Raw genomic sequence first — 24685 nt, 5'->3', positions numbered from 1 at the left:
TGTGTGTGTGTGTGTGTGACAGCTCATGGACTGAGCGCTCCTGGCTGTGAAAGCTGCCTTATGGCTTCACTGGCATCACATCCAAATAGCTGCTCTCTCCAGAGTGACGGCGGTGAACGAGTAACTGGACCGACAGAGGAAAGAAAAAAAAAGAAACAACTTATTTTTTCAACCCCGGGGCCAAAGGGCAAAAGATTGCAAACCACAGAAGAAGAGGAAGGAGAAAGAAGGAGCCAAACAAAATGACCACGTGTCAAGAGCTTAATATGATGTGTGATTAATGTTTCGGATGCGAGCCTGCTAGGGGCAACTGACAGCAATTAAAAAGACAGAGCTGATATAGATTTTCCTCCACATTTGCATGTGGTGACATTTAAATGCCAGTGGGACATTTTTTAAAATTAAATTAACAATATTATTAGAAGAGCAGTAAAAAAATATTATTAGAAGGCGTAAAAAAAAGGAAAAAGGTAAAGGTGTTTGGATGTTTGCTCCGCCTCTTTTTCCTCTCTCTGTATGCGTTCAGGTGAAGTGGGTGTGGCTTCTCCACCTGCACACCTGCATCCAATCATCATCAGCATTCAAGCGGATCGTCCGGCAGACTCAGGGTTATTTTGGGAGGCTGTTTAGCTTCAGTTTGCGGCGCCTCGACTCGCCGTCACATCTATAAGCTCCGGTTCTGAAGTCAGCTCCGGCTAATTCCCCGATCCATCGCCGCAAAAATCAACAATAAACAACCTTCAACCGCAGAAAGCGTTTCTGTGTTTGAGCTGCGCTTTTGTGCAGGCGATGAACAAAAAAGACAAAGTGAAGTCAGGGTTTTGTGCTGCCAAACAGAAAGAAAAACAAGACAGTCTGTGGAAAAAAGAAACGCCTGGAGAAAAAAGAATTTACTTCTCTGGATGGGTTTTGATGTGTGATGATGCCATCAGGGTTATTCTGGGTGGTGTTTGTGAGTAAATATCACTCAGATCCACCCGAATACAGAAGTGATTAGCAGGAAAACAGGCAGTCTGAGATAAAATATGTCGTAATTCAAGTACGAGCGGATTGTGGGAAAAAAAAAGGATCCATAAGAGAGGCTAAAAGTCATCTCTTCTTCTGCAGCATCGATCTTCTGTTCGATACTGTGACGCCTCCACCTCTGGGGTGGAATCGTTCAAACTGCACAAGTAAAAAGACAAGACGATGAATGAATGAATGCATGAAAGAAATGGAATTCAGCCGATTTACGTTAATACAAACAAGTTTTGGAGCGGCGGTTAGCTTTTTAAAGATAATGCTAACAGTCATGGGTGAAGATGTTAAATATAATCATGCATTTTTTTATTGCCTGGTTTTTGCAGGAAAGTAAATATTACAATTTTGCTGCTATGCAGCATGCATTTACTTCCTGAAGGCCTCTCATTGGCTGCGGCCTTTAGCTGTAATTACCGTACGTCGCCTCTCGGCTCCGTTCAACCCCTGCCCTCCATCCCATTATCCTCCAGATTCAAAAAAAAAAATCCCATTCAAGATTCCGTGCATTCACTGGCGCTCACGTCTCCCGGCGGGTGACCTTGTACCGTTTTTTTTGTGTTTTTTTGGCTTCTGATGAAAACGCAGCAGTATTCAAACGTGAGGCCGTTTCCACCAACCCAAAGATCTGAATCAGTCAGCTCCTTTCTTCTTCTTCCTGTGATTTCTTTCCTTGAATCGACGGCACCTTTTCATGCGGCGTGGAAAATAAGCAGCCCGACCGTCGAAACAGATTTATCATACGGCACATCAGAAGAACTGAAAAGTAAAAATACATTACAGTTAGCTTCTCTCGTTCCTGCTCGCCTGAGTTGTTTAACGCCAGTTTAAATTCATTTGAAGGTCATCTCTTCTTCTCTTTTTTGCCAGCGTTTGTTTGCATCCTTTTGCATCCCAGCAGAAACATGAAAACAGCTTTCAATCCTCCATCGACTGTCCTCATTATGATTAAACGCAGGCGCATCAATATTTCATGCTCTTTCGCTCATGGGACACAATAAAGTCGGTCCAGACGCGGAGAGAGAGGGGTGAGCCACAGGCCAAACAGGAAGGGAAAGTAAAGTAGTCATAAATGTGGAGAAAACAAGCCAGACAGAGGGGAAATAAAGTGAAGGAATAACAGGCGAAAGGCGACAGAGAGAGTCGGAATCTGGTGGTTAATTCTGATTTGAGTTGTCCAGCTGGGATAGAAAAGGATTAACTTAAAGCCAAAAGAGCAAAATGAGTCGTGGAGGAAAAGCGGGGAGGCAATCAAGCGCTAATGGATGGATGGAGAGAGAAAGAAAGAGAGAGAGAGAGGAAATGAAAGTAAAATGAACGGACGGACGTGAGGTGATCCTGGACGGTGTAGATATGGTTCCTGTTTTATGAGAAACGTTCTCTCTGACGCTCGGCAGCAAAAACAACACGTTGATTTATGAGGCATACCGCTGCTCCGGTCACAACGCGAGCTTCATTTTCCTCTCTGGCACTTTTTGCGACACGGAAACTTTAGTGTGATGCAACATCTAGTCAGGCCGAGTTTTTCCCTCGGTCGTGTTTTTGCCTCCGTTCTGTCAGCGTCTTGACGAATAGCAGCGCTTTCTGCGGTTATTTATGCTGCTTTAAAGCTTTGGTTCGTGTTGAGAGAGAAAAACAAGGTCAAAGCCTGTTCGTTAATGAGTATTTTAAAAATTCAGGTTGGGCCAGGTGTACCATTAAGCCCCGCCTACATCAGGAAGTGGAACCAGAAGGTTGTTTTTGTTTTGTTTTTCATTGTAGGAGTGCTGATGCGACGACTTTGAAGCATCACAGGAAGCTGAACACGATTGAAACGTGAATAATTTTCTCAATCAGACCTGCTTCACCTGCTAAAATGTGAACCCGCTTGTCATCGTGAATCTCTATCGTTTCTCCGTCTTCGTTCTCTCTTCACGCGCCGCTCCGACGCCCTGCTGAATATAAATCACATTTCAGGCTCTTTCATCAGAGCCCTCTTAAAGTTTGTTTAACTAGATCAGAATCACCAGGCCGCACTATTTATACACGACCACTCCGAAGCGGTTTAAGATCCGGTTTCGTTTTCAGCCCCTCCAAATATATACCGTTGCACCGCCGCTGGCTGGCCGGCCGGCCGCATGCCTGCTTGATATTCTGAGGATTTAGAGCTATAATTGAGCAAATGTGAAACCCTAAACCCCTGCATATGATCACGTCACCGCCACGCGTGTGGAAAAGGGAAACGTGGGGATGGATTGTCCTGAAACTTCACTATGAAGGTCGACTTCACAGCAAAAAAGCAAAGAAAACACACAATTTGAAAGAGGCTGTGTTCCATTTCTGTTACAGGCTTTCATATTTGATCATGTGACTGGGATTTAATAATAAAATGTTGCTTCAAATCTGCTTTCAAGGTTGTGAACTAAACTTTCCACCACTCAAAAATCCAGTTGAAGGGGTTTTTTTTATTATTATTCTGAATAAAACTATTATTTTTTGAGCTTTTGATTGAATTTAAATGATTTTATCAACATTTGATGATTTATTTATCCAAATATTTATAGAGCTGGAAACTTTTACCTAATTTTTCAATCTCATAAGAGTAGAAAAGCGCCATAACATTCCAGTTAGGTGGTTTAACTGGGAATAATATCAGACCTCATTGTTTGGAGCTGCAGTCGGAAATTTAATTTAATACTTTCAGTCAAATTCTGCAAATCTCTTCTCAATCTGCTTCTGTGTGTCGGTTGCAAAAAAAAAAAAAAGACAGAGAGAAGTATGCATCAGAACAGCACTGCTCTGGCCAATCGGGAGCAGGCAGCATGGCGCTAACGCTCAGGGAAGGTTGAAGGGATCGTCCATCTGACACGCGCTAACGTGTGATCACATCGTCAGGGAGAGCTGGCTGGGAGACAGCTGGAGACGAGAGGAAGGGGATAAAAATGATGAAAATTTATGATCAAGTCAAGGTTGAAGCGCTGCATCCATCGGAGGGGAGGCCCCAGAGAGCGGCGGCGCCTGAAGACAGATGCTCTGTTTCTGCTTGACATTAGCTTTGCTGCGTTTCACAGCACCAATAGGTCAGAATTATCTTTCCACACACACGGGCAGAGCTCAGGATGAGGCCGCTTGTCTGTTCGGATAAATCAAAACGCACCGGAATGGCTGACTCCGTCTTGGAGGACGTTCCATCACCTCCTGGAGAGCTTTTTCCTTTTCCTCATGATGATGGAGGAGCAGAAATTAGGGCTGGTGTCGGCCCTCCCGATGACACGGCGCTATCATGAATGATTGAAGCAGCCTTGAGGTCTTTGGCTTTGGCTGATGAGTGCGTATGCTGGGGGGTGTCAAGCTGCATCAGTGGAAACCCAAGTCACAATCCGCACAGAAAGGAAGCCTGGAGATGTGCATCGTCTGATGGTTACGGATGGTTCCAGAGAAGAAGATGAGGCTGAGATGGATGGATGAAGAGGAGGATGAAGCTGCTGCGTTTGGAGGAGCAACAGGTCATCAACAGGCCCAGCGTACGTCATACACACACACACACATACACACACATACACACACACGACCGCTGCCAGCTCCATTAAAAGATTTGAATCTGTGAAACTGAGATGAAAGAGATGACTGGTGAAAGTTAATGGATTTTTTACGAGCTCAATGGATCTGACGAAGACGTCGGCATCCTCATCCAGTCTGGATCAATTCCTTTTTTTTTTTTCATGGTGATTGATTTTCTTTCTTTTATTTTTTATTATTCGGAGGAAGGAAATGGCTCATCATTAGCCAAAAGGATGTCTAATCCTAATCTCTCAACACATCATCCGACACTTTAAAGATCGCTTTCCGTCGGAGACAACATCCCCACCGAAAGAGAAGTTTAAAAAACACAACACAAATATAAAAATCCTGATGCGCTGCTTTGTGACGTGTCATTAAAAATGAACACTTATGAAAGCTTATAATAAAATATCTTTCACAGAAATAAAAACTCCAAATCCTTTCCACCGGGTTCCTCTTAAATCCTTTATGTTGTATTAAACTTACCAAACACATCAGAATTAGATATATTTACACAATTATGTAAATCCTGCTAATCTGACAGCCTCACACAGGAGAAAAGCCGTTTTAGGACACCTTCAGGCACTGAGAATTAACTCCAATTAACAGCAGGTTATTAGTTATTGTCTCCCTGAGATAAACTCCTGATTAACCAGCGCGTCTTTTATCCTCATCCTCACGGACACGGGGTTTAATCTCAGGCGAGCCACACTGACACCTACTGGTGGACATCTGCCATTACACCACAAATGAACACCAATTAAGGACATGAGAATTTTAACATTTAAATAAGTTTTAATGCCCCAAAAGGGAGAAAGCTCATCCTAATTAGTGGATGTTTCTCTTGATTTTGCATATTTTTTAATTGCTAAACCGTGTACAAGCGCCTGTGTGTGTATGCGCGCATCCCTTTGTGCACCAGGAGGTCAGTCAGACAGATGTTATAAACACCCCAAAGCGTCCCTTTCGTGTCAGAATCACCACACAAACAGAAAAACACGCTCTTTGCACCCAAGATAAACCGTAGCATTGCTTCACATCTGCTTCTACCGCCCCCTCCCTTGAGGTTTTTGGCCACAGCTGAGCGCCCACCTGGGAGTCCATCAGTCATTGTTATGGCTGCCTATCCAATGACATTGCATCGTTTAGATAAATGAAGTGGGGCGCAGACAGAAGAATGCAGTGCATCGTCAAATATTAAGCTCAGCTTTGCAGATTGCAGACAAGGTCATGTTTTATAACCGGGTAGCTGCAGAGCTCTGGTCCTCTCCTCCTCTCCTCTCCGTGGGAATCTGGGAACACTGCCCACGCCTCTATTAACACCGACTGCAAGCTGTTTTATTCTAGAGGCGATGTGACCAGACTGGGAGCCCTCTTGACACAATGCCAACATGCAGCATGTGTTGTAATGTCACCATGTGATCTGCAGACCCTCTGACCAGCTGCACGGCCAGTTTGTTGGGATGGAAACATGAAGAAACCCTTTTCATCTTGTCTGCATTAGAAAGAAATAAACAATCCTATTTAGATTATTGTAACGCAAGCAGATGATTGGCTGAAAGCAGGATGTCAGAGTCTGTCTGGCAGGAGGATGATGTCATGCTTGGAAATGCAGACCAGCTCTTTAAAGTCAATCTTTTTTTTCATTTGCAGCTCAAGTGAAGTCTAATCTGTGATTAATACATGTAAAGGAAGGATTCATGAAATGCTCATTGCGTACTGAGTCTCCTGCAGCCTCTGATATATACAGTATATATATTTATATATATATATATTTTTTTTTAAAGGTTCTTCTAGAATAACCGATTCATGCTGAAAAAAGGAGGAAGTCGAGCTTCAACTGTAAATTATGAAAAAAAGTCTTGCAATGGTGATTTTATGGGGGTGACGGTGATAACAGAATCGCTTTTTTTTGTTCTCCACCAACTCCTGAATCTTTAGCTGACCCAAAACAACAAGATGAAAGACGCTAAAAAAGATTTGTGTTGCTTGTGCACATAGCATTTAAGCCACAGTTAATACAGCAGCTCATGCTAGCTTTAACAAGTCAAACAGAAGGATCTAAGGGGCTGATAAGGCTGCAGCACACAAAGGCTTCATGAAGACTAAGTCCTCCTAATGGTCGACCAAAGATAAGAGACTCTAAATACGACTAATAGCTGGTGACACACTGGATGTGAAACGACCACGAGGAGAACAAAGTGGGGCTGTTATCTCTGGAGACGGCCCAGAACCAGACCTCAAAGGATGCTGTGATGATGAGGGTCGTTACCCGCGGTGGTCGGTCTCAGGACTGGCCCACAGACGTGATTGGGTTCAGACGGAGTCGACCTGATCATTACAGGGTCGTTCTGAAGCCTCAACCATAAAGCGCCCAGAAATAGGTCTGAAATAACAGGGTGGCACTGCTCACACGCAGCTGGGGTGTAGATGCCACCGCTCTGAGCTGGCACATGTAAGGACTGCATTACCCATGATGCATCAGCTCAGAGATACAGGAGTTTAGGTGAAGAGGGATGTTTCCATGTAACCCAGAGCTCGTTGTCTTTGGAGTTGATGGGGCAGAAAGTAGGTCGCCAGTGCTTTGGTCAGGTTGTGAGGCATGTGGTTGGGGGGTGGAGGGCGGGGGGGTTCTTAATGACGCGCTTCACTTCCAACACACTCAGATTTTCCTCTCAGAGAAACGAACCGAGGTGGAAAAAATCAAGTAGGGGGAGAGAGGAGGCCACCCTCCAGGAGAGGAAAGGATAGAAGGAAAGGAAAGGAAAGGAAAGGAAAGGAAAGGAAAGGAAAGGAAGGGAAGGGAAGGGAAGGGAAGGGAAAGGAAAGGAAAGGAAAGGAAAGGAAAGGAAAGGAAAGGAAAGGAAAGGAAAGGAAAGGAAAGGAAAGGAAAGGAAAGGAAAGGAAAGGAAACCATCTTCAGTAAAGCGTCACCTTGAGGAAACCAGAGCTATTTCACCCGAGACGTGACCTCAAAGGTCATCTCCCCACCTTTGAAGGTCACAACGCTCCTCTATCCCACCCACACACACACACACACACACACACACACACACACACACACACACACACACACACACACACACACACACACACACACACACACCTTCCTCCGATTCACCCAGGGAAAAGTGAAAAGTAGAATTACAGCTCATTCAAAAAAACAACAACAATCCAGCGGTACTCACGACGTCGGCCGCTGCTGGTTTCTCAAACATCCTCTTCAGGCTGTCCAGCGGGATGTGGAACCTCTCGATCGTCTTTGCCGCCGGCAGGTCCTCTCGGAACACCGGATCATCTGATGCCTGCACCGGCGCCCCGCCGGGACGGGGATCCGAGCCAGAGGTCGCCGACACCTCACCGGCCGCCGCTGCCTCTCCATTTCCTGATTGAATTTCCATTGTTGCACAGAAACTTTATCTCTCTACCACCACCTCCCCCCTTCCTCCTCCTCCACTCCTCTCCTTTCCCTTTGGGGGCTCAGAAAGGAGGAAGACTATAATGCGAGGTGAGTCAGGTGGGGTGAGGAAAGGAAAGGAGACAACCAGAAGGTGAGGAGCAGAGCTGCAGCTCCAGTCTGGGCTGAGCCGGCGCTCCTAGAGGCTGGAGGAAAGAAAAAGAGGAGGAGAGAGGGAAAAGTTCACAGGGGAAGTTCTCCGTCTCTGCCCTGTAATTACTCATACATGCACAGAAGTCTATGTCAACCCAACGCGGGTTGAGATATGGGCTGAGACGAGACAACAAAAGGAAAAAACGAGCAGCTGCCAGGGAAAAGAGGAACGCTGTGTTTCCTGGACCGCTCACACTTCATTACTTTTATTAATCTTGTGATTAATGCTTGTTAAAATCATTACTGTGGGATGATGTCATTTGCAGACGTGTCACTTTTTTCCCCCCCATTAAATCCTCCTTTAAAAAAAACCCCAAGTAAGTATTACTTGTTTTCTTTTTTTCAAACTGGGATGTATTTTGCAGAATTCTAAAAGTGATGCAGGCTTTCAGGAAGCAGATTAACAGCTGTGGCTTCGCCCATCCTGCCTTCAACACCACATCTGGTTCGGAAAAGCTCATTATTCCCAAACAAATCATGGAAAAAGTCACTATATGTGGCTATATTGTTAATTTTCACACTTCCTAAGGAGGGTTTTCCTGCGTTTCAGAGGGGAAATCAACCCGACTTCCTCTCCGATTCGCTTCTCATGAGCGTCACGATCCTCACCTTGCTCACCACGGGGCGGGAGAGGTCGCGCCAGGGGTCGAGCGAGGTGGAGGAGAAGGAGATTGACAGCTTAGTTACAGGATCAGGTAGAAATAAAGATGGTTAAGTCACAATGGAGACACGGATCCAGGCGGAGAGAAAGAAAGAGGGAGAAAGGAATCCCAGAAGCAATCCAGATCATCCAATCTTAATGAATGAACCGTCAAGATATACAGGTCCGATACAGCTTAGAGGACGTGCTATCACTTCTTTTATACCGGGGGGGATACATTATTCACAAAGGGTCGTCGTGTCACTTTCAGCTGGGGCCCACATCCATGGAGGCCTCTCAGCTTACAGCCGCTCCTCACTGGGGGAGGAAACAATCCTACGTTTTTGAATTTCTATTAACATTCCTTCCAACGTCGGTTCGTTTTTCGTTTCAACAACAAGACGAGGTCAGTTTGGGAAAATGGGATTTTGAAGATCGGCAGTGCTTAATTCATTATGAGAGCAAACATAATAACACAAATGTGAGATAGTGTTTTAGCACAGAGACCTTCTATTAAATTAAATGTTACTGGTTCAGTGTTGAATTCCCGGCCAAGGACTCCAGACGACTTTATTTAGAGGACGGAATGAAATTGGATAAGATAAGAAGTCTTTTATTTGGTCTATAAAAGAAGCATGCACACATACACACACACACACACACACACACACACACACACACATACACACACACACGTCAAATGTTTGCGTAAACCGTTAAAGATGCTGCCAGCGAATACTTCTGCTTAAAAGTTTAGTTAACGGAGTCCAAAGTTCCCGTCTGGTTCCCATGAAAAATAGTCTGGAGTGACTGAAAAACGTTGAATTAGGAGCTGCGTTCAAGAATCTGTCAGGGCTCGCCGCACATTCCTCATTGTTGGTTTGTTGCTATTTTGGAAGAAATGCCAAACTTAGAATAAAACTTCTCATTCCTCAAGTGTTTCTCAGCCAAAGACGACATGAAGGCTTCACTCCCCCCCCAACAGTTGGGGAAAAGTTTGAATCAGCATCAGTTTGCATCCCATTTCTCACCAATTTCACCAATCAGTTATCAATACTTTCACCTCATCATCCTGCGTTTTAACGGTGGATGATTTTCTTAGTTTTAACATCTATTTGTTTTGTCCTTCCTTAGTCAGTTAGTTCTACATTTTAATGAAAATGAATTTTCCAAAAGGTTCATTATGAGCTGCCGTGATTTTTTTTTTAAATTCATCCACAGCCAAAATCTCCTCGTCCAACATCGAATGTTTATTTCCTGCGTTCACCAAAACACTTCCAGCAGCTCGCAGGAGGTTGACTTGATTTCTCTGTCCTCCCTTAACAATAATTAATCTCATCACAGCCATTAATTAAAGATAAGGAGTCAAAGAAGTAGAACATTTAGTTTTAGACCAGCATCCCTCCTACACACAGTTAGCAACCAGAAACTCTTTAACTTGAGCCTTAAAACAGAATTTAATATTTTTGTGAACTAAGAACCTGAAGTTAGCAAGAGAGGCTAACAATTTGACAGTGGCGGGCCCTGCATTTCACACCTAGGCCGAAGTGCACCACATTATTTACATGCATCGCAGAAGAGCAATAATTTTTTTGAAATTATATTTGTCCTTTTATTTTGTTACAATTGATTTGATATAAATGAAATTTAATCACAAGAACATTAAAAATGAAAACTTATATAAATGAAATGGTTGTACTCACCAAAACAGCTGTTCAAAAGACTTATTTAAACACAAAATCCATTCTTCTTTGTTTCCTCAAGAACACTCCATTAGCTAGACCAGGTTAGCTAGAACATGTTAGCTAGAACATGTTAGCTAGAACAGGTTAGCTAGAACATGTTAGCTAGAACATGTTAGCTAGGACATGTTAGCTAGAACAGGTTAGCTAGGACATGTTAGCTAGAACAGGTTAGCTAGAACATGTTAGCTAGAAAATGTTAGCTAGGACATGTTAGCTAGGACATGTTAGCTATACCAGGTTAGCTAGAACAGGTTAGCTAGAACAGGTTAGCTAGAACATGTTAGCTAGAAGTTAGCTCCTTCAGGGATCGCACCGTCCTCTCACTAGAGCTTCTCTTCAAATGTCCCTCTGCATAGCGTCTGCATATTTCCGCCTTCTCAGAGTGAGTATCCAATCGTAGGACACGTACATAGAAGGCCTTAGTGTCGCCAACTCGTAATCCGATTGGCTATCGCGTCTGTCTGTTAACCGTATGTTCCCGTTCACTCACAGTGCAGGGAGACCTGCATTCTTGGTTCTGAACGTCCTGGGCAGATTTCATTCAACCTGGCAACACAGGCTAGCTGAATTCTGATTGGATAAAACCTCTCTAACCTAAAAATAGAACACTGACCCAGTGTTGGCCTATGTCATATTATATCCCAATATATAATTTGCAATTTGACCTGTCTTTTTAGTAATCAAGCATAAATCAATAATGATTTATGATTGGGTCAGGGGGTAAATTACACAGGTATATCAAACCCTTGATCTACTCTCCTTTAATCGTACATTCTTTACCCTACCCCAAATGTAAATTCTAGTGGGCCGATAATAGGCCCCTGGGGCATCCCGCTACCAGTAGAGACAGGGATCTGTCTCCGTCAGGATTATTGGATTGATGAGATAACTGATCAATATACAAATGGCTTCAGAACTAGGCTGTCAGTCCACACACGGATACCTTCTAGGCACATGGAGGTCAGCGCCGATCAGATGACGACTCTGCTACTCTCATTACTGGGGATTTACTTCCTGCAGGTGACCTGATCGGACCAGATGACAGCATCGGGTCGCCCGGTATATGTAAATGATTTGGAGTTCAGAGAAGGAGTTAAATCTTGAAGCATCAGATTGGAAGAGTGACATTAGCAGCTCTCAGATCTGCCTTTTTTTGGCTTGTTTGACTTGGGGCTTCGCCTGCAGGGTTCTTCAAGCCGACCAGACAGAAGGGGAAGCCATCTGTCGCCCGGACCGGTTCTCCAAGGCTTCCTCCTCCTGAGTAGGAAAAAGATGACCGTCTTGTCTCGTTCACATTCATCACAGCTGGCTGCAGCTTTACTCGCTGGTTTAAAGCAAGTAATAAAACACAGTGAAAGATGGAACCGCTGTTTATGGGAAAGGTACAGCCTGCTGAGAAATTGCGGGGCGGCGTAGGTCGTTCAGTGCGACTCTCTTCCAAAACTCATTTACCTTGGATGTGATTACAAAAATATCCTGCATCATTCTGTGTTTACAGAATAGTCTGGGCAGATTTCACAATCTGTCCAGGACGAAACTGGAAAAAAACAAAGCTAGATTCTATTGTTGTTCATTTTTCCCACATGAACATTTTTATTGTAAACAGTAAAATAATTGATTTAAAAATAAACTACAATCTGCCATGAAATCTTTACAGGAGCCAGATTTCTTTCAGGTTGTCGCGTTTTTGATTTTACAATCAGATTATGATGTAAAGTCTGCCCCCTGCTGGTCACTATGTGGAACTGCATCGTATTTAAAAGTGACGCCATTCTGCATTTTAATCTACAACATCAAGACTTTGAAAATTAATGTTTTTTTTAAATTCCTATAACAATTAAATCAAAACATTAGCGAGTACAACACGACCAGTGTTGTTATGACAACCCCCCTTTCAGTTCAGGTCTCTCATTGGCAGATTTACTGCCGTCATCCAAATAACTCAATTTGATGTGATTTCTGGTTTTGTATATAAGCATGATTCACAGACGTAAAATATTTCACGTGTCGAGATGACCTCACCTCTCACCACACACACGCACACACATACACACACACACACACACACACACACACACACACACACACAGGAGTCAGGAATCTTCAAGGTTCTTCATTCTCAATTTTGCAGAACTGAAAAGAAATAAAAGATATGAGACTTACTTAACAAATTGTAACTATGTCTGAACGGTTTTTAGTGTGCATCCATTAATAATTCCTCTTGGGGTAGGGACTAGGGAGCAACTCACATATACTGCCTCCAGGTAGATCAGAGCTTCTATGGCAGCATCGACTTGCTCGGGTATCCCTGTAACCAGCACACGGTTTGGGAAATCTTCTCCAGCCTCAGGAAAAGTGATCAGCACCTAAAAAGAAACAAGATTCATGAAGGATGGGATGCATTTTGATGTAATACTGGACATTTAAGGGGTCAACGTCATAGTTGAGAACCAGATCCATCCTTAAAAGTCAATAAAGTTTATTAGAAAAAGTCAGCTTGCCTTGTACTTCTCTGATATGCCTTTTGCACCCATCTCTCCTTCCCCATCTAAAATTAGACGGTGAACCCGTCTGTCCAGGCTGACGTCCAATGAGGCCCTTCCTCCTTGTTTGTTCAACGTGGCTTCGATGACTTCTTTAGCTTCCAGGACACTGTTCTCATACCCCGTGATGGTGATCTGATTCTGTGGAGAGACATGTTAGATGAAGACGAAGACGGTTGCTGGTCATCCTTTTCTAGGAGTATTCACATGATGTATGTAAAGGAACATCAGGGCTACATTCTACGCTGATGATCTACTGATTTCATTAAAAGCATACAAAACAACACCTGTTCCACGTCGTTCTTCTTCGGGAAGCGGATCTTCACATCGTGTTCGTCACAAATATAGTTGATGAGCACGCCCTTGTAGCCCATGAGCCGGAAGAAACTTTTAGGGGCCACGGTTATAGTCACCTGAAAGCTCTTGAGTTTCTGTAGAGGAAGACCATGTTGACTGTCATTACTAGAGTTGATATAGTTTATCATTACAAACAACAAATCTCTTCCTCTTACAAAGACGTCTGTTAATCAGAGGTGGGGAGCTACCCAACATTCTGTCAAACTAAAATTCTTACCAGGTCCTCCTGGATGGCCAAGATTTTAGCTTTTGCGGCCTCGCATTTATCCTCATCCCCCATGACAACAATCGTTTCAGAGTCACTGGTGTGAGGAGGCAGAGAAATGACGGTTCCTGTTTCCTCCCGGATCTGCAAAGCAAAGGAAAAACAAAAACAGTCCAATCAAATCCAGACAACCTGAACAAATCCTTGAACTACATCATTCTCTTTGTAAAGACTTGGTACCTTGTTGATTGTCACGCCTTCCCTTCCGATGATGTATGCGTGGAACTTCTTCGGCACGGGGAAAGAAATGGAGAAGTTTCTCTTCTGAAAAAAAAGAAAGAACTTTGAGTTAAAACTCAAGGTCATTGAGGGACGGTAGATTTAAGATCCTGTTTGTAGCGTCTTGTCAACAAACCTCGACAGGCTTCTTCTCAGATTGGACAGTGTCGCTGGTTGCCTGCGAAGCGAAACACATTTCTTTAAGCTACTCCTCAGAAGTTTCCCAAGCCAAAGGTTAAAGTTCATTATATAAATGTACTACACCTTAATATAAACTTCTGTGAGGGCCGGAACCAGGCGGGTCGGCTCCCCTCGGAGAATCAAAAACTCCGACTTGCTCTTAGCGATGGGGACCTCCACGTAGACGCCGGTTTTGGACAGGATTTGGTGGATGTTTCTTCCCCCGGGGCCGACCACAGCCTGGTGTAAAGATTTCTTCAACTCCACTGCGATAGAAGTGTTGTTTTTCTTCTGCAACACAAATACATGAGTACAATTTATTTAGTTGAAATAGTCCACATGACCATGATCTCTATCCACATCAATTTACATAGATTTTAACATACAGTACCTTGTCCTTGTAGATCTTCAAGATTTGATCCGCAGCACGCATCACCTGTGCTTCCTCCCCCTTGATGGTAATCTCTATCTGATTCCGATCTCTCGAGGGGACATGGATATGGGTGCCGGTGTCCTCCATGATTCCCTTGACCACATTATAGTAGGCACCGGCGATGAAAGGGTGATACCTCAGTTCAATTTTCAGCCTGCGTTCAACCTGATGTGTCAGAGGAAAACATTGGAAAGACATGCTAAAGTTGTGGCATCAAGGATGTGCCAGAAATAATCTGGTTTCATCAGGTTCCCTTGTTTACAAAAGAAACAGCTGATGAGCCATTTGATGTGAAGACATTCTACCTTCATAGGACCCATAGATTTGGCCCCGTTGGGCGAGGCCGTCGAGTCCTGAAGTCCACAAGAAGAAGAAGAAGAAGAGTTGGCGGCTGAGGCGCTGCTGGATCGTCTGACTGAAAAGAGAGTTCAATTGAATCAACTTCATTCATTCATCTCCTTAACTGCTGTTTCCGTTAACGCGGACACAGGGAGAAGATGCAAACTCCACTCAGAACCAGTCTCAAACCCAGAACTGTTTTGCTGTGAGGCGACATCGCTACCCACTGCTACCCTCTTGAATCAACTTGGACCCTGGTGATCAGGTATGTTGGGGCATGTTGTTCCTGGGGGACTCCTGAGGCTTTTGTTGGGTACCAACGGGCCAGAAGGACTGCAGGCTCGGCTGTGATGGAGGTCAAGCAGAGGGTATGGGAGGAATTTGGACAAAACATGGAGAAGGACTTTCGGGCGTCACCAATGTTGTTCTGGAAGACTGTCCAACACCTCAGGAGGAGGAAACAGGGGACCATCCAAACTGTATACAGCAAGGATGGAAAATTGTTGAGCTCCACTGAGGAGGTTGTCGGTCTGTAGGAGCAACACTTTGAGTAACTCCTGAATCCAACTGCCCCAACTGACCCGCTCTCTTTCAGAGGCAGGGTTGGAGGATGATGGGGGATTCAAATCAATCTCTCTGGGTGAAGTCACCAAGGTAGTTCAACAACTTCACAGTGGCAAAGCCAGGGGGGTTGATGAGATTCGGCCTGAAATGCTGAAGGCTCTGGGTGTTGAAGGGCTGTCATGGATGACGCGCCTCGTGGTCCTGAGCAGGATGCCGGTGGAGATACTTCCCCAAATGAAGGAGTTTAAGTGTCTTGGGGTCTTGTTCATGAGCGAGGGAACCACGGAACGTGAGACTGTACATACTGTACATACTGTATACGTATATAAGAAACAATTTACCTGCTATGTTTCTACGAGCACACATTTTTTCTCGATGTAAGAGTGGTATGGAGTTATTTCTGTTCCAGGCAGTACTTCTAATGCTTCAGCAGCATTAGTACTGTTTCAGCAGTACTAGTGTTTCAGCAGTAATAGTTGTGTTTCAGTAGTAGTAGTGTTTCGGCAGTAGTAGTCATGTTTCAAGGAATGAGATCATTTATGTGCAAACATCAAAAGGATAACTCTTTGGAATTTTTTTGTCTGTTGGCTTTGATGTCTTTTTCTTTGTTCTTATCAACTTTCAGTTAAATATGTAAATCAACTTTGGCCGATGTCAGTTCTTCTTTACAGAGGTAAAGAAGAAACTACTGACCGAAATGTGTATTTCATTTATTGAATTTTTTCATTTTTAAAGCACATTTATTCACTAAAAACAAGTTACAAAATAGTCACACTCACACAAAATCCAAAAAAGATTCAAGCAAAAAGGAATTCACATCCAAAAACAAATAGTCGGGGAAGGGACGTGTCCGGTGGATTTCTGCCGCCATCTAGTGGACAAACGAGGAGCAGCAAGATGTTCAAATTGAATGGAAAAACGTTTGTCTAATATTTAACCACCACAATTTTTTAAAAAGTATGTTGCATGTTAATGTTTAATGTAAATATGTATGTTAATGAATTAAACGGAATTTATGAGAAATAACCTGATACATACATGCGTGTGTGGTTCAGGGGGCATCATACAGATGAGACACCCATCAGGAATCCCATGGGACACAACTGCCGTTTCCCTGCTTTTATTTTGTAACGTAAATTCCACCTGTACTTCCTCCTGGTGGAATACCTTTAAATGATCTATAAAAATGTCCCTCGTGTCTTATTATCTGTGGAAAACTGTCATCACACACACACACACACACTAAGCCCACTAATCACAACCTGAATGTGTTCCCCCCCCCCATTTATGTCCGGTCACGTGTGCAGGAGGTTCAGTGTCCTCTAATGACCTTTAGAAGAGGGGGGGGGGTGCATCTGATGCATCCCATAATAGAAAGGATCACATGGTTGCAGTGGATGGACTCGCTGTTCACAGATTTCCCAGCACACCGTGTACCCCCCCCCCCATACTTCAGTGTTAGGAGCCGGCACAGCCCAGCCCCCACCTCCTCCTCTTCCTCTTCCTCCCCCCTCTCCTCCCTCATGGCCCGTTGCCATGGAAGCTGATTGGAGGGATGCTCCGGCTCTCCATCTTATCCAGGAGGAAACACGGAGTGTGAACGTGCAAAACGTCCTTCAGGAGGAAATCAGTCAAAAAACTACAACAGATATAATAAAAACCAACATTATTATGTTCTTTATTGAATAATAGAACAACTGTAAACACTGAAGGAATTAAATCTCAACAGAAATTGTTCAGAAGTTATGTTTGTCACTCATCCTGTTGATGGTTGACTGGATTAAGCCACGCCCACTGACGGAACATTTGGTTCTGAATAAAATTAATGATTCTAAAGAGAATGAATTCATCCAATAGAATTAACAGTAGAATCAGATAAACAAATCCACAGCAACTGCAAACATTTCACGTGTGTGCGGTTTTCTGCACGTCTCATGCACACACACACGCACACACACACACAAACACAAACTATGTTGCCCGGCAACACTGGTTCTATTACAGTCATGAGTGTGTTGCTCACCTGTCTGAGGGACAACCAGTGAGATTCTCACTAAATCAGTCTATTCCCACTAAACCAGTCTCTATTCCCACTAAACCAGTCTCTATTCCCATTTTAAGTAGTCTATTCCCACTAAACCAGTCTCTATTCCCACTAAACCAGTCTCTATTCCCACTAAATCAGTCTATTCCCACTAAACCAGTCTCTATTCCCACTAAACCAGTCTCTATTCCCACTAAATCAGTCTATTCCCACTAAACCAGTCTCTATTCCCACTAAACCAGTCTCTATTCCCATTTTAAGTAGTCTATTCCCACTATAACCAGTCCATTCTGCCTCTAAGTCTTGAACTTGATATTAACAGTTTCTTTATATTTGATGTCTGATTGAATAAAGTTGGATTGAATTGTACGGCATCAGAGGAGGGTCATGTGGGCCCCGCTGCTTCCTGTTGTGACCTGGAGATCAGGAATCAATTATTAATCGTCTGTCTAAAGACAACAAAGGCAATTTCCTGTGAATGATTTATGTCGTCACAGGAAAAAAGGAATGACTTTGGACCCCAGGATCAAAAGTGATCAAGACTAAATTTATGTTCTCGTATTATTATGCTCAAATAAAAATTGATGAGCCTGATGAGCTGATCAATAACAGATGCTCTTCGATCGGATCTCGATTTTTCTTTTTCCCTCATGCATGAAAACCATTGATTTCGCAATTATTGTTTGTGATTCCTCTGATCTATTTCTCTCTGCAATGAATTTAAATTCCAAAGTAGCTTCAGGAGGAACAAAAAGAAGGAATTTAACAAAACAAAAACACATAAAATCCCTGAAATGAAAAAAATTTGAGAAATACAACATGATCAGGAATGAAAAGGTATTAATTTTGCGTTAATTGCTGGGAATATTGTTCATTCACTGATGCTCCTGTGAGTGAAAAAGAGGCAGCAGAACCTCCAGCTTCCACCCCCACCCCATCGCATCCACCGCTGCATCCACTACCCCCATTTCCCTGTGATCTCCAAGGGCTTGCTTCACCTCAGTCAAGCTCCAGCGCTCCAGCCGGCAGCAGCTCCCAGCTCACAAGTCTTTGTGAGGAGAAGGAGAGGAGAGAGAGAGGGAGGAGAGAGAAAGAGAGAGAGGAGAGAGAGAAAGGGATGCAGGAGCAGACGGTGAGAGAGTTGACAGCATGAGCAAGAGGATGAGGATGCAGAGGGAGGAAGCATAAGACAGTGACAGAGGTGTTCGGTGCTGCACAATAGTGCCAGAGGCTGCTGTGGAGAGAGAGAGAGAGAGAGAGAGAGAGAGAGAGAGAGAGAGAGAGAGAGAGAGAGAGAGAGAGAGAGAGAGAGAGAGAGAGAGAGTAGGGGGGAGAAAGCAGGCATCATGGCAGCTCTCCCTGCATCATCACGACACATGAGGATGTTGGGCTGCTGGTGAACACTGGGTGATGCGGAGGAGAGAGTCGAGGACTTCCTGGAAACCAGAGGCGAGCTGAGGAAGCAGGTCAGTGGCGGTCAGACGCCGGTGGAGACGCAGCGACGCCGGACCGGTGAGGTCTAATCCTGATTTACATTTGTCAATAAGAATTCCCCTGATTGTGGACATGCGAGGGGGGAGTGGGAGGATGTTAATGCATGCAGACACGTGAGCACGCTTGTGCATATTTGTGTGTGTGTGTGTGTGTGTGTGTGTGTGTGTGTGTGTGTGTGTGTGTTGTGTGTGCAGGTTCCCGTGATCTAAATGGAACCGGTCAAGAAAGCTTCGACTAGGACTTCTAGGTTGAGGAGACAAAATGATGCGTTCAGTGTCTCCATTCTGATTTTTCCAGAAAAGGCAGCGATCACGGGCAAGGCTGGGTATAGAGGAGAGGGGATGATAATAATGAAGGGTAAATCTTAAAAAAGAAAGAAATGGAAATGAGGAGAAGGCAGCAGAAGACATGGCAAAGAGAAATAATTGGTGGACAGCAGGAGAAAGGAGACAAAGCCTGTGAGAGAGGAGAAGCCCAGGCCGGCTTCTAGCCCTGCTGCATATGATGTAATCCTGGAAGCGGCGAGCTCAACAGTTTTTTTTTTTAACAAATGTGAAATTGAAGTATAGATAAAGTGCAGAGGTTCGGCTGAAGATGTTCTTCCAGGAAGCTGAAGAGACATCCGACCGCGTGCAAAGACAGACGCTATCATAGATCTTAATGAGCACTTCAGTCATTCACCACTTCAAAGCACCAAAAGTTTGAGCTAACGCTTAATGATGAGGTCTTTATTGTGGTGTTTACACTGTTATTTATAAGCCTAGAAGCACTAATTGTATAAAATTAGATATGAATATTAAATCTGCACCATTTTGTGGACTAAGTTGTTCAAAGGTGGATACATAGAATAGTAATTCACGCACAACGGATGCAATTTTTGCTACCTCATCCTCCTTTTCCTCAGGTGTGAATAGTGGGAGGAGCCACGCATGATGAGTGGGATCTTGAAGAGGAAGCTGGAGGAGGGCCCTCCCCCTTACCTGTCCCTGCAGGGGTCTGAGGATGACGAGGTTTCCTGCAGCGACAGCGGAAACAGCAGCGACAGCCTCAATCACCCCGTCCCATCCGGACTGCTGGACTGTAAGCACCCCCCCACACACACACCAACACCCTCCAACCCCATCCTCATTCCCATCCCATCCCCCACCCCCTGCCTCTATTGTGGTGTCCCTCAGGTATATATTTTAAGATCGTTTGTGTTCTTTAAACACCATATATTCTCCTCCGATCTCTCCCTCTACGCTGATGACACTCTGCTATATACTTGAAACTGTTTCTTGGCATTCCAGTCAGATTTTTGTCCCCCCCCCTCCTTGTTTTAAGTCCCCCCCTCCTTAAAAACAAGGAGAGGGGGACTTGGTTTAATACTCCTCCCAAAAGTTAACCCCGGCACTCCGTCTGTATTTCAGCCACTCTCCAGCAGCCGTCAAAGCGCCTCCGTGGTCGTAACGTCCACTTTGAGAGCGTGACGGTCTACTACTTCAACCGCCGGCAGGGCTTCACCAGCGTGCCCACTCAGGGCGGCAGCACCCTGGGGATGTCGCCACGCCACAGCCGGGTCAAGCGCTTCACCCTCCGGGAGTTCGCCATGGAGCAGAAGCAGAGCCACTGGAACATGCTGAGAGACCACCTGAAGGAGGAGAAACTCAACGCCATCAAACTAAAAGTCAGTGAAAGATCAATGACGTTTCCCTGAAGTGGAGTGGGCACGAGTTTTTGGAAAGTTTCCACGTTGTTTCTCTGTCCTCCAGCTGACTAAGAACGGCACCGTATCATCCATGGAGGCGGACACCCTGACCCTGGACGACATCTCCGAAGAAGACCTGGACGTAGACAACACGGAGGTGGATGACTACTTCTTCCTCCAGCCCTTGACGACCAGGCGCCGCCGCGCCCTCCTCCGTTCCTCGGGGGTCCGGCGCATCGACGTGGAGGAGAAGCACGAGCTGCGTGCCCTCCGCATGTCTCGAGAAGAATGTGGGTGTCGTTGCCAGGGGATATGCGACCCAGAGACCTGTGCTTGCAGCCTGGCCGGCATTAAGTGCCAGGTAAATGGAGGAGTGGTGAGGCCCATCTATAATACTACATCGTTGTTCATGTGTTTGTGATTGAGCGGAGAGAACAGCGAATGGATGTAAAGCCTCAGAAATAGGAGCTTTCCTATTGGCTGAGGGAACTTAAAGCCAAATGGACCATCAGAACCAGCTTGTTTTTTTATTATTTGCGTATTTTTGCGGCATGGAAACCCCAGGACATGCTTCAAATACTTCATAACAACTCACACCCATTTTATTTCAAATATCCACCCCTCCACCCCATTTATTTATATTTTGAAACACTTCTTTTCCATCAGATTGGCTTTATTTCGTTGAGTTCTGCTGCGCCGTGGAACCAGCAGCTTCTCTTAGAGCTTGACATCGGGTCTTTTCTTCTCCATCTCACCACAGCGATGGTTTTCTCCCCCCCCCCAGGTGGACCGGATGTCCTTCCCGTGCGGATGCACCAAGGAGGGGTGCAGCAACACCACCGGACGGCTGGAGTTCAACCCCGTCCGGGTGCGCACCCACTTCCTGCACACCATCATGAAGCTGGAGCTGGAGAGGAGCCGTGAGGAGCAGCAGCAACCAGAGCAGCAGCAGCAGCTTGTAACCAACGGCAACGGTTACCATGGCGACTCCTCCTTGGTTCAGCAGCAGCAGCAGCAACAGCAGCAGCCGAACCTGCAGTTCCCACTGGCGAGCGGCGCGCCGCACATTCCCATCATGCACCTCCAGAACACCGGCGACGTGGCGGATTCGCATCTGGACGAGGAGGAGGAAGAGGAGGAAGACGAAGAGGACGAAGAGGAGGAGGGAGATGAAGACGAGGAGGACGAGGAGGATGAAGCTTACGAGGAAGACGAGGACGGCAGCAGCATCTGCAGCGGGCTGTCGGACTGCAGCACGCACAGCTTGGACACGAACGACCCCGACGACGGCGAGGAAGACGAGGACGACGAGGAGGATGACGATGAGGAGGAGGAAGATGAAGAGGATGACGATTGGGACGACTCGTTGCACGGAACTGGGCCGCCGCCGCCTTACACGGTTCCACTTCCGTCAGTGCTGAGCTACTCCACCATGACCCTCAGCAACCCCTACCACAACCCCCCCAACATGCAGCACTATCAAATGGACCGCTCCGTGAACGACACGCCCCCTTTTCTGAGCGAAAACGCCCCCCTCCCCACCCCGACACTCCCCACAGTGGAAATGGCACTCGAGTCCAAAATAAACACAGAACCCTACTGCCAGGCAGAGCGTTTCCTCGACCCCCCGGGGGCCCTGACCCTCCAAACTCACTCGCACGTGGACCCCCAGAAGGGGAACGCTGCCCCCGATGGCGCGGCAGAGAAACAGCAGCCGTCGTCAGGCCTCCAGAACAATCCACACCGTCATGACTCACAGACGGAGGCTTCGAGGGGGGGGGAGCTGACGCAGGAGCAGCCAGGACTGCGAAAGCAAGGCGCCAGCGAGGAGACGACAAAAACGTCACACTCACACAGCACCTGATGAGTCAAGGCCGGGGGCAAAAAAAGGCCATTTCTGGATAAGTGCACTTCAAAAATAAGAGTCACACAAATTCTAGAGCAGAGGCTCAAAGAAAGGATCTAATTTTTGCTCAATTTGTCTCTAAACCTTTTGAAGATGTTGAGGTGATAGATGATCAAACAGTGTTTCTGTACATTAGTTCCATGATTACAGTCTCGGATCGTTGCAGCATGTTTATGGTCGTGACTGGCATCTGTGACAAATCAACAAATTTGGAGGTGCTTGTATTATTTCACTATTTTCCAATGTGCTGGTGTCTCATTGTTGCTGCTAATTGTTCTTAAATGCCTGTCTGTATAGCATGTGTTCAGTTTCTGTAAAAACCACAAACTATAAATGATAAAAACATCTCTTATATTTCACAATCGAGCTCTTTTTTTATTTTCCCCCACAGGATGGATTTAACTTCAGATGTCATTTAAAGGATTATTAGTATTTTTTCTGGTAGCAACTGATTCATGACATTTCAGCTCAACATGGCGTTTTACTATCTTTCAGTTATTGTTTGGTCATCTGGTCCTATAATTTCCCTTATTTTTTGAACCACTCCCTTTTTATTTCATATTTAATGATAGTTCCACTTAATTCAAAAGAGTTTTGTAAAATCAGACATTTTTATTTGCAGTTATTTATGACTTAACCCATTTAAACAAGATTAAATTGCACTGATTTGTATTTTCCTCATAGTTTTCTGCCATGTTCATTTTGAAATAATTGTACATAACCATGAGTGTGTGAATTAAATACACTTTTTGACGCCCATCCCAGTTTGAAAGTGTTTCATTTAAAACTGATGCTGCCGTTTTTTTAGTTAACGATGAAGTGCGTTCTACTTTTCCACCGGCAGAGGGCGCCTGTCGCTTAAGAAGTGACCTCATCTCTCCAGCGACTGTCCCTCACCATCAAGGGGTTAAAAAAAATTGTTTTTGTGACGTCACTAAATGTGTTGATGACACGTGTTCAGCTTCAGGACGGTGTGTGACGTGGATTTTGTTCTTGACCTCAGAAAACGTAAATTAAATGACGGAAGATAGAGGAGGATGCTGACCCCCCCACCCCAACCCTTCTCTGTCAAACCGCTTAGGGAAGGGAAGGGGGGGGGGGGGGTTGGGACAGGGGATGCCTGCTCGCTCACAGCCAGCAAGGTATTGTGGGTAAACCATCTCTGAGACGCTGGTGATCAATCACAAGCTGTAATGTTTGGTTGCCAGGCAACAGGAGGAGAGAAGCAGGAAAGCATCTGGGAGGAGGAGGGGGGGGGCTGTTGCAAGGTGGGGGTCGTGTCAGCTTCTCAACTGTAGATCCCAACACCTTCCTCTTCTTCTCCCAGTACGTGGAGGAATCATGACATTATATATAAATAAAAATTATATTTTACTTGAATAAATCTTCCAAAATAAAACTTCCAACTCTCCTTCCTGTCCCGGTTTTTCCACAATAACACATCCCGCATGATCAAAAAAATGTGCTTCCCAAAATACTTTTATTTTGGAAAATCTAGATTTAGCGTTTTGCTGCCACATCTTTGGTTATAACAAAAAAAAAGAAAAAGAAAAAGTCACTTTTGTCACATTTTTGCAAATTTATACATAGTTAAGTGTTAGCATGTTGGATCGGAATTCTCCACGCAATCGTGAAAAAAACAAAAAACAAACTGGAATAAAAACCTTTTGGAGGAGGAGAAAGTAAACAAGCATTTACAAAAAATATGTCCTTTATTCTTTTGGCTTTAAAATTATATATGACCATATGAGCGGACAGTAGTCACTTCTTGCATGCAGTTCACTAAAACACTACAAGCGCAATGAGATGGCTACTGGTGGCTTCATGGTGTATCTACAGGAATGGGACCAGACGTGTTTCATGTGTTACAGGAAAAAAAACCAAAAAAAACCAAGAAAACACACAAACCTCCTAGAAAAACTGAAACCCCAAAAAGCACTCGTATCTACAGTAAAAACGTCTTTTTAGAAGAGAACGCAAAGAACCCCCGCGGATCTGCACAGTCGCTCGCACACGTGGGGGGTGGGGGTGGGGGATTACACAACGGTGGGATAAAAAGTGCTCTTACATCAAATGTAAGTGTGATGCATACTGTGGGCCCG

General features: G+C 44.9%; 2 protein-coding genes across 3 annotated transcripts in view; one reads left to right on the top strand and one right to left on the bottom strand.

Annotated features, from left to right (window-relative positions):
- The window catches only part of LOC137591506 (xin actin-binding repeat-containing protein 2-like), a 38565-nt gene extending 30118 nt beyond the window's left edge, over nt 1-8447 (bottom strand). The window contains exon 1 of one of the 2 annotated variants that reach the window (XM_068309555.1): nt 7746-8447. In XM_068309555.1, the coding sequence (XP_068165656.1) occupies nt 7746-7958 (213 nt within the window). In that variant the 5' untranslated portion in view covers nt 7959-8447. The remainder of the gene's footprint in view (nt 1-7745) is intronic. The other variant, XM_068309554.1, reaches the window with a different exon arrangement.
- Nucleotides 8448-18880: 10433 nt separating this feature from the next.
- Nucleotides 18881-22860, top strand: LOC137591588 (cysteine/serine-rich nuclear protein 3-like). The gene is made up of 5 exons (XM_068309674.1): nt 18881-19008; nt 19895-20070; nt 20400-20656; nt 20742-21053; nt 21462-22860. The coding sequence occupies exons 2-5, from the start codon at nt 19920-19922 to the stop codon at nt 22539-22541; spliced, it is 1800 nt and encodes a 599-aa protein (XP_068165775.1). The 5' UTR covers nt 18881-19008; nt 19895-19919; the 3' UTR covers nt 22542-22860.
- The last annotated feature ends 1825 nt before the right edge of the window (nt 22861-24685 follow it).

The sequence above is a fragment of the Antennarius striatus genome, chromosome 24, assembly GCF_040054535.1.
Source record: "Antennarius striatus isolate MH-2024 chromosome 24, ASM4005453v1, whole genome shotgun sequence".
In the NCBI taxonomy this organism is placed as follows: domain Eukaryota; kingdom Metazoa; phylum Chordata; class Actinopteri; order Lophiiformes; family Antennariidae; genus Antennarius; species Antennarius striatus.
This window is presented reverse-complemented; position numbering and strand designations above follow the sequence as displayed.

Bases quoted from the DNA above. Each gene is read 5' to 3' on its own strand.
- LOC137591588 (XM_068309674.1), top strand. From the start codon at position 19,920: ATGATGAGTGGGATCTTGAAGAGGAAGCTGGAGGAGGGCCCTCCCCCT. The intron at 20,071-20,399 runs GTAAGCACCCCC...TCTGTATTTCAG, and splicing joins CCCATCCGGACTGCTGGACT to CCACTCTCCAGCAGCCGTCA. The intron at 20,657-20,741 runs GTCAGTGAAAGA...TCTGTCCTCCAG, and splicing joins TCAACGCCATCAAACTAAAA to CTGACTAAGAACGGCACCGT.